The 12,173-nt window shown below is 48.4% G+C and overlaps 1 protein-coding gene across 1 annotated transcript; it reads left to right on the top strand.

The window, feature by feature from the left end:
* Positions 1-1,572: 1,572 nt before the first annotated feature.
* dnajc3b (DnaJ heat shock protein family (Hsp40) member C3b) lies at positions 1,573-10,393 on the top strand. Its single transcript, XM_088910113.1, has 12 exons — positions 1,573-2,079; positions 4,555-4,665; positions 5,015-5,139; positions 5,529-5,603; positions 6,398-6,541; positions 6,672-6,853; positions 6,972-7,091; positions 7,896-8,001; positions 8,349-8,469; positions 8,765-8,897; positions 9,188-9,336; positions 9,581-10,393. Exons 1-12 carry the CDS (start codon positions 1,995-1,997, stop codon positions 9,724-9,726), a joined length of 1,497 nt encoding a protein of 498 aa, XP_088766239.1. The 5' UTR covers positions 1,573-1,994; the 3' UTR covers positions 9,727-10,393.
* Positions 10,394-12,173: the final 1,780 nt, after the last annotated feature.

Genomic DNA, 12,173 nt, shown 5'->3' with positions numbered 1-12,173 from the left:
GTCCGACCTTAAAGGTTTCATGTACTGAAGCCATCTAGACCAAGATTTGACAATTTTTGTCATTTGTAATTTTAGTGAAAATGTTATTTTTTCCATGAGATATTTTTCCTTTGTTGATTCAATCCTGTCATTCGTTGTTGGTAGATCTGGGAGAAGCCACTTTCTTGTTACAGCTTTCTTCCCTGCTGATATAAGGATTCCAAACCAATATTCGTCAGTTCCCCTCCAATCAAAATCCAGTTTACCAAAATATTAAGCCTCAAATGTAAAGGGTACATTCCTTTCAAATATAGTTTCCAGGGCTGGGACTCTTTTATTTCAAATCTGTTTTGCTCATATTCATAATTTGCATGTATTCTCCTATTTATTTATGTCTAATTGTAACATGTGTTGCATCCCTCCCTATCTCTGACTGCTGCTTGTAAGTGGCAGCACCTTATTCTAATTGTGTGTAACAAGCTGAGCAGAAGAAACCCCTAGTTTTGCGTGTGGGACAGATCGGGACAGGTGAGATGCTGAGAGCCAGAGATATCTGCAAGAATGGGTTATCAAAGCATTTCCTGGAACTCTGTTTGGATCCTAGAATCTATTTAATTCCCTTGAGATGTTTCCTGGGGCGCGTTTCTGACTCTCTGAAGTGGATTCTGTGTACCCAGGCAGCCAAGGTCTCTTTTTTCCATGCATGTTCATGTGCGCACATACAGATACACTGGTGTTTAGGAGAAGGACCCGGGCAACATAGACCCCAATTCTTAAGACGACTGTTCCCTGCTCTGCTCTTATTCTGTTACTGAACCACAGTGGTGCAACAGTGCTCCAGAAAAGAGACTGCCTGGCATTACTGCTCCGTTCTTCCATGGCACCAACCGGCTGATGTCTCTGGGACTGCTTGACGTGGTTCCGAAGGAGCTGCCTGCTGCTCAGGCTCACGGTAGCAGAGCGGGACCCCTGCAGTCCTGGGAGACAGCAGCTCATGACATGGGGGGGCCCCACGACACTCGTCATCACCCTGGGTGTGGTTGTTCGGGTTTTTCTGGTCCCTGTTTTGAGGTATGTTGGGCAGGGCAGGGTCACACCCACACACACCCCAGCGTGTGGCACAGGGAGAAGGGTTCTTGATTTTTACATGGGAAAGGGGGTTTTCTGTCCATATGTTTGAGCTCAGTTTTGTTCCCATCAGAAAATGGAGAAAAAAAGTAAATAAAAAACACAGTGCTGCATAAAAATATCACAGCACGTTGACTTCACTGCAGAATTATTCTTCTTGTAATCCCTGTTTAGGTTGTTTCCGCGTGTTTTGTTTCTGGACGATGCCAATCCTATTGCACTCCGCTTTCATAGAAAGGCATTTTGTAAGTAGACGTGAAAATTGGTCACAATAATCGTTTTTTTTTGGACTGTCGAATCAATCAATCTGTTGAAAAAAACGTCTTTTTTTTGCTGAAATAAATTATGTGATGCAGTATCTTGCGAACCATCGAACAAGCTAGATGTAGCAGTTTTGCTCGACAGCGGGGAACAAGCAGCCCTGTCAGTTTAAACAGGAGGCCGGAAGGTGGCGGATCTGCAACACGGGGAAGTTTCGTCTGTGAAGCAGCGTCCAATGAGCCGCTACCACGCCTGGACCCGGATGCTAGATGAAGACCAGACGGGTTAAGTTTCGTTTGGTTTGAGAACCCAGAAACGTCCATCCTCGGACAAAGAGGAAAAACAGAAAGGGAAGGGGTGACAGGAGAACTTCGTGGGAGAAAAAAAGAGGCAATAAAAGAGTTGATAAGACGAGAAAGAGTGGGTGGTCGGAACCTTTGTCGCGGCACTCTAGCTAGCGACTCGGCAGGGAAAACAGACTGGACCTCAGTAGAACCCGATCCGGACTAGTGTGTTCTTCTTCGGGGGAAGAGAGAGCTTTTGTTTGTTTGTTATTCCGAAATTTGTGATTATACGTGCTACCTTAGAGCCAGGTGCAGTGCAGGGCACCTGTCGGACCGGCGGCGATGGAAACGAGTAGGTGCAAGGGGCTGAGTGGGGTCCTGTCCTCTCTTTCCTTGCTATGCGTAGTGCTGGATCTGCAGATCGATGGTGAGTGTTGACAATTTACCCCCACTTATCCTGTTGCAAACAAACAATAAAAAACTGTGACGAGAGTAAACTGCGACCTCGAAATCGCGGGACTTCTTTGGGACATTGAAAGGTGACTAGGAACACGTACACGGACTCCTCTTCCGAAAGAAACGCTTAGACTTCCCGATACCGCACACCTGAGGGACGGAGATCGTCTCATTTTCGCAAGTTGACATAAGTATTGAAGAACGTCGGACGTGACAGCTCGACATCTGGCACGGAGCTTTCCCAAAAAGACATGCCAGGAAAATAAACCCCTGATCGAAGTACTTTGTAAATTCCTGTACTGTGTAACCTGCTGTGAAAGGGAAGTGTAGTGGTTATCTTATAACCGGTTCTTGGTAAGAGATGTCGTCCTCACGGCCTTCGTATCTTAGCGTTATTTCAGGAGCATTATTAATAGCAGTCATCTATTCCTAATCCTCGTTTTTTTAAACTTTTGAAGTGGTATTAGGGTGTGAAGATACTTTTAAATGCCTTTACTAACGACAAGGAGCTGTAGTATTGTAAATTCTCCTAAAACAAGTAGATTTGGAGTTTGATCTAAAACGGAAATAAGAAATATTCTGCACAGACTGGGAGAAAGTGACGATCTTTTTATTAAAACAGGAGTAAGTTTTTCAAAACAGAAAACTTAAGAAATGAGTACACCCCACCCCTCACTCCTCAACCACACATACCACCTCCATGGCATTGTAATGTGATTCCCAGAGTGCAGCTCCTTAAAAAGGAAAAGCTGTCTGGTTTCTATGAAAAGGGCAGCGACGGAGAGATTGTGTTTCTGAAATTGTCTTTATGCAGAACAGGTTAGAGTCAGACTTGCGTTAGTTTTAGACTGGAGCCCTACATACAGCAGCGCACAAAAATGCAGTCAGGAGGGTGCAGATATCTACAGCCTTGGAGTATTGAAGGAGCAGTAACGATGAGGTGGCTCTATCCCTCAGCTGTATAGTAACACCAGGTGCGGACAGCTCCAGGTCAACGCCAAGCTGAGCCTTGATTCTCTGCCCCATCCGAGACTACACCCCCAGAGACGCCCTGAGACCCAGGCAGCACAACCTCAACCCCCACAGGCCTGCAGGTTTAAAACGAAAGGCCTCGATCCTGCACCAGGCAGGGTGGGGAGCTACTGCACAGCAGGAACGAGTGCAGGGTTTGGCACTGAAACCAAAAGCAAACAGGCTGGGTGTTGTCCCACTGAGCGGTGCTGTTTAATTACAAAAAAATGACACAGTGCAGCACAGGGAAGAGAGTCAGGTATTGACTTTTTACTAAGGTAGGCATTACCATAGTGCTCTCTGTGTTCATTCCAGCTGAGCTACTGAGGGTTTAATGGAATCAATCACTGACCGGATACTTACTAACTTAATTACCTGTTTCCAGGTCTCTAATCATCAAGGTGTTTCAATTCCCTAAAGTGGTAAATTAGTCTAATAAAGCCAATAAAAAGGGAATTAAAGTCATTAAATGCTGTGTTGGAAGGAAATCCTAGACACGCACTGTCCCTTTGCTATGTGTCATTTGCCAAATCTAAATATAAGCCTTGACTGCACGTAGCCCATATAACAAATTCTTTTATTCATGGGGATCTGGGGATTCGTGTTTCTGAAGCATTATAGCTTTGCCCTTCAGTGCACCTTACAGAGTAGTGTGACATCTATAGCTGATGGAGCAGTACCGGAAAAACGGGACATTGCCTTTACAGAACTGGGATACATGATCATGACAAAAGTGCCGTGTGCTTGGTATCGCGTTGCGTCCGACCTTTGTAGATGCAATCGAGCACTCTCTCCAAATGTAAGAATGAACCTTTTTCCAGTCTTCAGATATTAATACAGCTGCTGACTGAGAGTAAAGGATGCTGTTGTAAACCAGTGCTCCTCTCCTGGCTGTGTTTCAGGGGAGGGCTGGGTGTTGGTGATCGCATTGTCTCTCCTGGTTGTGTTTCGGGGGGGATGCTGCTGATCAGCTTCTTGTTGTATCTCCTTGTTGTATTTTTTTTTGGGGGGGGTAGGGTGTTGCTGATTGACTTGTCTGTCTGACTGTGTTTTGGGGGTGTTTGGGTGTTGGTGATCAGCTTATATCTCCTGGCTGTGTTTCAGGGGAGGCTGGGTGTTGGTGATCGGATTGTCTCTCCTAGGGGTGTTTGGGTGCTGCTGATTGGCTTGTCTCCCCTGACTGTGTTTTGGGTGCTGCTGATGGGCTTGTCTCTCCTGACTGTGTTTTGGGTGCTGCTGATGGGCTTGTCTCTCCTGACTGTGTTTTGGGTGCTGCTGATGGGCTTGTCTCTCCTGACTGTGTTTTGGGTGCTGCTGATGGGCTTGTCTCCCCTGACTGTGTTTTGGGTGCTGCTGATCGGCTTGTCTCTCCTGACTGTGTTTTGGGCATGTTTGGGTGCTGCTAATCGGCCTGTCTCTCCTGGCTGTTTTTCAGGTGTGCTGGGTGCCAGCCATGTGGAGATCGAGCACCACCTGGAGATGGGGCGCAAGCTGCTGGCTGCTGGGCAGTTGGCCGAGGCCCTGTCCCATTACCATTCTGCTGTGGGTGAGTACAACACACAAGTGCACACTTCAGTGTTCAACTATTACACTGCAGGATACATAACCAACCCTAATGCGATGAGTTACACTGTTACAGGATGCAATACAAGCAAGTAGATTAGTAATTGCAATTTTCAAATATTACTAGGGAGGTCATAAATAGGTATCGATGTAAACATTTTAAGGTAAGCCTAATTGTGACCTCAGTTTTAATGAAACGTAAACGTCTCCATTTATATTGAAAACCTGGAGAGTATCCAGTTGTGATTGCAGTTCGTTATTCGCAGTCCCCACGCTACTGCCTTGATGAAATCAGTCTCGGGTTCTAGCTGTGTGGCTGTGCTTTGTTGCAGAGGGAGACTCTAAGAACTACCTGACCTATTACAAGCGGGCCGCTGTATTCCTGGCCATGGGAAAGTCCAAATCGGCCCTCCCAGACCTCTCCAAGGCCATCGAACTGAAGCCAGACTTCCTGGCGGTGAGTCTGAAACAGATAGGCTTCTTTAAAGCTGGAGTTGCCATTTATGTGTCCTTTATCATTCCGACCATGAATCAGTGGTTGTTTGGAGGACAGGGGTCTGGTTTCTTAATGTTTTTGCATTTCTTAAAAGTGTAAAGGTGCCTGTATTTGTTGTCTTCAGTTTCTCTTCTAATCAAAGCTGTGTAGCCTTAAACCTGTGATGAAACATGGCTGTAGAGAGGCTGCGAGAAAAACGAATCCGGACTTCAGGAACTGTCGTTTGTTTGCTTTCAAGAGTACTGGCTGGCATCTGTACAGCACCTTCATCATTACTGCTACCAGACTGCAGATCGGTTAATTCAGGAACTTCCACCATGTGCTCACGCGTCCCGCGGTCTCTCCCCCAGGCCCGGCTGCAGAGGGGCAACATCTTCCTGAAGCAGGGCAGCACGCAGGAGGCCCGGGAGGACTTCGAGGCCGTGGTGAGTGGTGTCATCTGCCTGCAGTATCGGTGTGCGCAATGGGCCATTTTGTAACCTCCCTTCACATGTGGGCGGGCCTGTCCCTTTGTGAAAAGCAGCGGTGCCGATGTTCAAAGTGCTTGTGCAGTTAAAGGAGAAGTGCAGTCCCAATTTCTCAGACCGCTTTTTAAATCACTATAACAAAATAAATTCATGTTATAGAAAAAATTTACAAATTTCGAATTAAGCACAAAATTGTGAACATTGTGAAACTACTGTAAGTCGCCACGTTGATGCAAACTCGCATTCGAGTTCCCATGAATTGCGACATGATGCGGCCCTTCCTGCTCACTAGTCACTGTAATGACTGATGTAATGTGAAGCATGAGTGAATAAATACAATTTGTGCAGCGGAACATTTCTGCGGCGAAATGTCTAACGTGATCTGCATGCAGAGTTAACAAGTAAGTAGTATTTGTCGGCAAAACCGTCTTGACACCGAGAACAATATTTCTGTTGGACTAAAAGAGATGCATTCACAAGCCTGCTTGTTTACAATGTCACAGGGCCTCAACACGCAACCGGAGGTTTTGTTGCCTCGCTCTGAATCGCACAACATGGCGCTGCGCATACCTGGAAATTGAGTCTATTTTGTAATGTGAATTGGAGGTGTTACGTGTTACTGTGTCCATTTTACTTTTATTGCAGTTTGAAATGCACTCATCATTGCTGATTCTTTCTTATCCCGAAATACAAAAATTGCATTGCGATTCCCCTTTGATAATTGTGAGAGACCCCCTCTCCCCTCCCTCCAGCTTCGGGGCAACCCTGGGCATGAGGAGGCTCGGGCGCAGCTGGCGCACGCGGACGAGCTGGACGTGCTGGTGGAGGAGGCCCACCACGCCCACCAGCGGGGGGACTACCATGGCACCGTGCGGGTCCTGGAGCGGGTCATCGAGGTAGGGGGCTGGGGGTGTCTTCCGGGTACCCTGTGCCTCTCCTTCTCCCACGGGCAACCCTGTCCCGGTCGTCCCGTCTCTGGTTCTCCCTCCCCCACCGCGTGCACTAACCCCCTGGTCTGCCCCCCAGCTGTCCCCCTGGGACCCCGAGTCCAGGGAGCTCCGGGCGGACTGCTACATGAAGCTGGGAGAGACGCGGAAGGCCATCCAGGACCTGGCGCCCACCACCCGCTTGCGCAACGACAACCGGGCCGCCTTCCTGCAGCTCAGCCGCCTGCACTACAGCCTCGGGGAGCACGAGGACTCGCTCAGGTCGGGACGCGCCGCCGCCCCCCCCACTCCTCCCGCTGCTCCAGCGTCTCTTCCCCCGGGGCGTCCGGCCCGCCTCGCTGTGGGCTGACGCGGCCTCTCCCGTCTCTCTGCCCTCCAGTCAGGTGCGGGAGTGTCTGAAGCTGGACCAGGACGACAAGGAGTGTTTCTCCCACTACAAGCAGGTGAAGAAGCTTTCCAAGCAGCTGGACTCGGCCGAGCAGCTCATCTCCGAGAGCAGGTGGGTCGGGGGGTCTCGGCCAGCTCTGCTCTGGTCAGGGGGCGGAAGAAGGAAGGGGAGCGCTCCTTCAGAGGGAGAGAGTCGCTGCTTCATTGCTTTCCAGCAGCTATATCACCCTACAACTCACAGCTCAGCAGGTGTGAGCCTGGCCAGTACCTGGATGGGAGAACTCCTGGGAAAAACTAAGGTTGCTGATGGAAGTGGTGTTAGTGAGGCCAGTTGGGGGCGCTCACCCTGTGGTCTGAGTGGGTCCTAATGTCCCAGTATAATGATGGGGACAGTATACTGTAAAAAAAGGAGCCGTTCTTCCGATGAGATGTAAAATTGAAGTGCTGACTCTCTGGTCATTAAAAATCCAAGTGCTTTTCTTGAAAAGAGTAGGGGTGTTTCCCCAATGTCCTGGACAAATTTCTCCCCTGGACGTTACCAATCATTGCCTCCTAATAATCCCCATCTATGAACTGGCTTCATCACTCTGTGTGGGGAGAGTACTGGTACACTTTGACTGCCATCACATCATCCAGGTGGGGCTGCACACTGGTGGTGGTGGAGGGGAGTCCCCATTACCTGTAAATCACTATGAGTGGAGTGTCCAGAAAAGCGCTGTGTAAATGTTAGGATTATTATCAGCAAGTTGGATTTTGAAAGTCGCATAACACAAGCCTGAAGCCTATATGAACCTCTGATTAAGTGACTTGTAGCTGTGTCAGCAATGATGAAAACCTGGAGGTATCGGTGTGTATATTTATAGATGTGCTTATTCTTCAGCTTCAGTCTTCTCACCTTGTCCTCTGTGCTGCTCAGGTACCCAGAGGCCATAGAGAAGTATGAGTCGGTGATGAAGACGGAGCCCAATGTGCCCTTCTACACCACCAGGGCCAAGGAGAGGATCTGTCACTGCCTGTCCAGGGTGAGTGATGCCAGAGGCTCGGACGCAAGCCTGATAGTACACACAGAGCACGAGCATTGTAACCCTGTCTCTCTCTTCTCCTCCACCTGCCTCGGACCAGAGAGGCTGGGTATCTGTGCATCGCATGAATGAAAGTATCCACCTCTTCCACTCTTAAGAGAGAAAGAGATAATGTAACTGTGGCAGAGAGAGTACCGGCGTGTTGCTGTTATCTCTCTCTCTCTACCAGTACAGGATGACAGGGATGAGCAATCGTAACTGTCCAGCCCTCTTGTAACTGCCTGCCTCAGTTACAGAGATGAATCAGTGTGCGTCACTGTTAGAACTTGCTCTTGTCCCCCTTCCAGAATCGGCAAGCGCCAGAGGCGATAGACATCTGCTCGGAGGCCCACCAGAGGGACCCCCGCAACATATTAATCTTGCGAGACCGGGCGGAGGCCTTCATCCTGAATGAGGAGTACGAGAAAGGTACCCAGCTTCTCTCCCTGCTTGTCCAGTCACTCTGCTGGGATAAATGTCACCTGTAATACTCTTGTGCACACACAGTCCCTTCTGTAAGGAAACCTGGACATCTGATCTAACTAGATTAGAGGAGGGAGAGTAAGCTCCTGGGCTTCAGCAGGGCATTGGCCGGGGGCAGTGGAAGGAAAGGGTGCCACAGCCGCAGCCCAGCTGGGATTTGAACCCACGGCCCTCTGGTCCGCGGTCGAGAGCCCTGACCACGCCCCTAACCTCTCTCTCCGTGTCTCTGTGTGCCTGTCAGCGGTGGAGGACTACCAGGAGGCGCGGGAGATGGATGGGGACAACCAGGAGATCAGGGAGGGGCTGGAGCGTGCTCAGAAGCTGCTGAAGCAGTCCCGCAAGAGGGACTACTACAAGATCCTGGGCGTGCACAGGTACTGCCGTCTGGGCTCTCTGTGCAGGGGCTCTAGTTCACCTTGCTATGACGAAAACTGTGAAGGGGGAAAATTATTGTGCCATTTGTAGCTGTGAGCGCAGCGAAAAAGGTGACAATGAAATGGTCTTCTGGCCACCTGACGGCAAAATACTAATCGTTATTATTTCGGTCCTAGTTTCCCTGTTTGTTTTGTTATGTAGCGCAGTGCATTAGACTAGATTTTATGCTGTATCCTGTTGGAGATGTACAGAGTACTCCAGTGTGTATCTGTTTTTCTCTTCAATGCAGAAACGCCAACAAGCAGGAAATAATCAAGGCCTACAGGAAACTGGCACAGCAGTGGCACCCAGATAACTTCCAGAGCGAGGAGGAGAAGAAGCAGGCAGAGAAGAAGTTCATTGACATCGCCTCGGCCAAAGAGGTCTTGACAGACCCAGGTAAGTCTTGCTGGCGCTTCAGTTTCAACTTGTTTTCTCGGTCTCTTTGTGATTTGAGGGTCGGACAGTGCTTGTGTATTTTGGGGATCCCCTTGACATATTTTAATGATCCCTTGGGGTTGCACGTGGATATGCGGCACGCGGCACAAGGAACGGGGAAGAAAAATGAGGGGTGTCCGCACCCGTCTGTACCGATCATACTGCGATTTGTACAACACGCTGGCTGTGCTCTTTCCCCGCACAGAAATGCGGCAGAAGTTCGACGCGGGCGAGGACCCCCTGGACCCCGAGAACCAGCAGGGCGGTGGGGGCCATGGGCACGGCGACTGGCCCTTTGAGTTCAACCCTTTCCGATCCGGGAACTTCCACTTCAAGTTCCATTACAACTAGACTGGACTGAGGAACTGCATTTGGGGGACGGGACGGGACTGGGCGGGAGGGGTGTGGCTGCACTTTACCTTTTTGGACTTGGGGCTCTTGGGGCACAGGATAGTCGGACAATTGTGGGCGGGCGGTGAAATGATGGAGGTGGCGGGGGGGAGCAGCTGGTGTTGGTTTTTGGGTCCTCCTTCCAGTAAGAGCCCCCAAGTTGTTGTTTTCTGGATAGACATGGGAAAGCGGCCAGAGTCAGCTCCGAACCGGAAATGCCAAACGTCACGTATTGGGGATCCACCCCCAACTCTCACATAGCCAGGCACCCGCTGATGGGGCCATCAAGGAATTTTGATTTTTTAATTTGTTTCATCATTTTGTGTCCCTCTCTTCTCCATGGAAGTCTTTCACCTCTGAAGCCTACAGCGCACTGTCTACCACTCTTCTGATTTGTTCCATTTTTAATATTGGATTGGTTTCTCTTGCTTGTCTTTTAAGGCTCACTTATTCTTTGCCAGATCGTGACCATGGCGTGCATGGAGAGTGGGGTTATCAGCTGTCAAAACGTCTTATTCCCCCCTCGTTTTTTTTTTGTGTTGTTTACACTCCATAGAAACTGCAGATATAAAAAGAGGAAGGAAGACAAAATTTAAAGAACTTATTAATAATAAAATGTCTGAGGGAAGGTTTTGCTTTGCTTATCTCTGCTCCTTGGCTTTAACCTGCAGTTTGTGTTGAAGGAAGACTTTGTCTTCCCAGAGGACTTTGTAGGAGGCAGAGTGCCACAACGGCTCTTGGATATCAAATACCAGTTAATTAATTAAATACCAGTTATGTAATTGCCATGCTGAAGATTCATTTAGCAAATTCTAGAATTAATTTGGGGTTCAGATAAGTACAGCAGGATGTGAACGAGACCTGTGTGAATTGCAAAGAGCTGATACCCACAGCTTTTTGTAATGAGGACAACAAAAAGAAAACAATGTCATTACTGTACTAAAAAACTTTTCAAAGATTTAGAGCTTTTTTGAAAACAACTGACAGCACCCATGGCAAAAATAAGTCAAAGGGAGGGTCTGTTTGGAGCGAACACCTGAGGCCGACAGGAAGCAGAACCTGAACCTGCCCAACGTCAAGTCGGAATCAAGGACGTGGGGTGGAATCTTGTGGAGGCGTCCTCCTGCCAAGTGAGATTCTGTAACTTTTTAAAAAAATTGTACAGGCACCCCAGTTTTATTTTAGATAACAGACGTGCTGCAGTTGAACTTCACAAACACTTTTCTCAGGGAGCAGCAACATTGTAGACCTTTCCTTCATTCCAGCGCGGGAGAGCTTTGTCAATCAGACCTTGAACAAGACGATTCATTCACTTAGACTCAGTGCTGTGCTCTGAGAGGCCCTGTACTGCAGTGTGCCACATAATATGGGTTGTATAATTTGCAGATCCCACCATCACCCCACCTTTTTGAACAAGAAAATAAATAAATGGGTATGTTTGAAAGCTGGAGAGGAGACCCCAGTCTTAGTCTGTCACAAAAAAAATGGAATAGAAATTGAGAAATGGCCAGAGAAGACTGGGCTGTTCTCCAGATTCCCCAGCACAGGGATTCCTGTACACATTCCTCTGGCCTATCATTCCAACACAGCACTTAATGAGATATCTGAGCTGATGATCAGCTTAAGTGGAGCAGTTTGACAGCTTTTCCCCCCAGCTCTTGGGACGCTGCCAATTTCGAGACCTAAATCCTGCTGCTCGGTGCTTTCCAGGGCTGAGAGCTGGGAACTCCTGCCCTAGCAGAAATGGACAGTTCTCACCATGTCATTACATAAAACATTTGGAACCCACCCTACCATACCACAGAATGCGTGGGACCTCTACTAGCACTTTATTCCAGTGTCTGAAAGCTAAGACATTCAATACTCTCGATATTTTGACCAATATGTAAGATAAGATAAGAATACTTCATTGGCCATATACAATTTATTGCATTAGGAATTCGTCTTTTCGCATACCCCGATTTAATGTCTTCATGAGAAACGGACACAGGGAGAGAAGTTTGGGGTCAGAGTGCAGGGTCACCCATTGTACAGCGCCCCTGGAGCAGTTGGGGTTAAGGGCTTTGCTTAGGGGCCCAACGGAGTAGGATTCCTCTGCCGGCTGTGGGATTTGAACCGGCAACCTTCCGGCCACAGGCGTAGATCCTCAGCCACAGAGCCACTGCTCTGTATACGAATATATATAGTTCAGGTGGGTTGCTGCGTCAGCATGCATAGGCTGCAAAGGAACAAGCTTACACCCGAAGAAGGCTCCACAGCTGAAACGTTTTCTTTTTTCTCTTTTGAGCATGGAATAAACCTATTGCTTGTTTACATGAATATATATATATAGCCTATTAAAAGGAATATTTCATTGATACCAATAATCTTAAAAATGTAATTTCCTCAGTAGTGTCCAGGACAGCTTA

The sequence above is a fragment of the Atractosteus spatula genome, chromosome 3 (assembly GCF_055471065.1).
Source record: "Atractosteus spatula isolate fAtrSpa1 chromosome 3, fAtrSpa1.hap1, whole genome shotgun sequence".
NCBI lineage: Eukaryota > Metazoa > Chordata > Actinopteri > Semionotiformes > Lepisosteidae > Atractosteus > Atractosteus spatula.
This window is presented reverse-complemented; position numbering and strand designations above follow the sequence as displayed.

Bases quoted from the DNA above. Each gene is read 5' to 3' on its own strand.
- dnajc3b (XM_088910113.1), top strand. From the start codon at position 1,995: ATGGAAACGAGTAGGTGCAAGGGGCTGAGTGGGGTCCTGTCCTCTCTT. The intron at 7,092-7,895 runs GTGGGTCGGGGG...TGTGCTGCTCAG, and splicing joins CAGCTCATCTCCGAGAGCAG to GTACCCAGAGGCCATAGAGA. The intron at 9,337-9,580 runs GTAAGTCTTGCT...TTCCCCGCACAG, and splicing joins AGAGGTCTTGACAGACCCAG to AAATGCGGCAGAAGTTCGAC.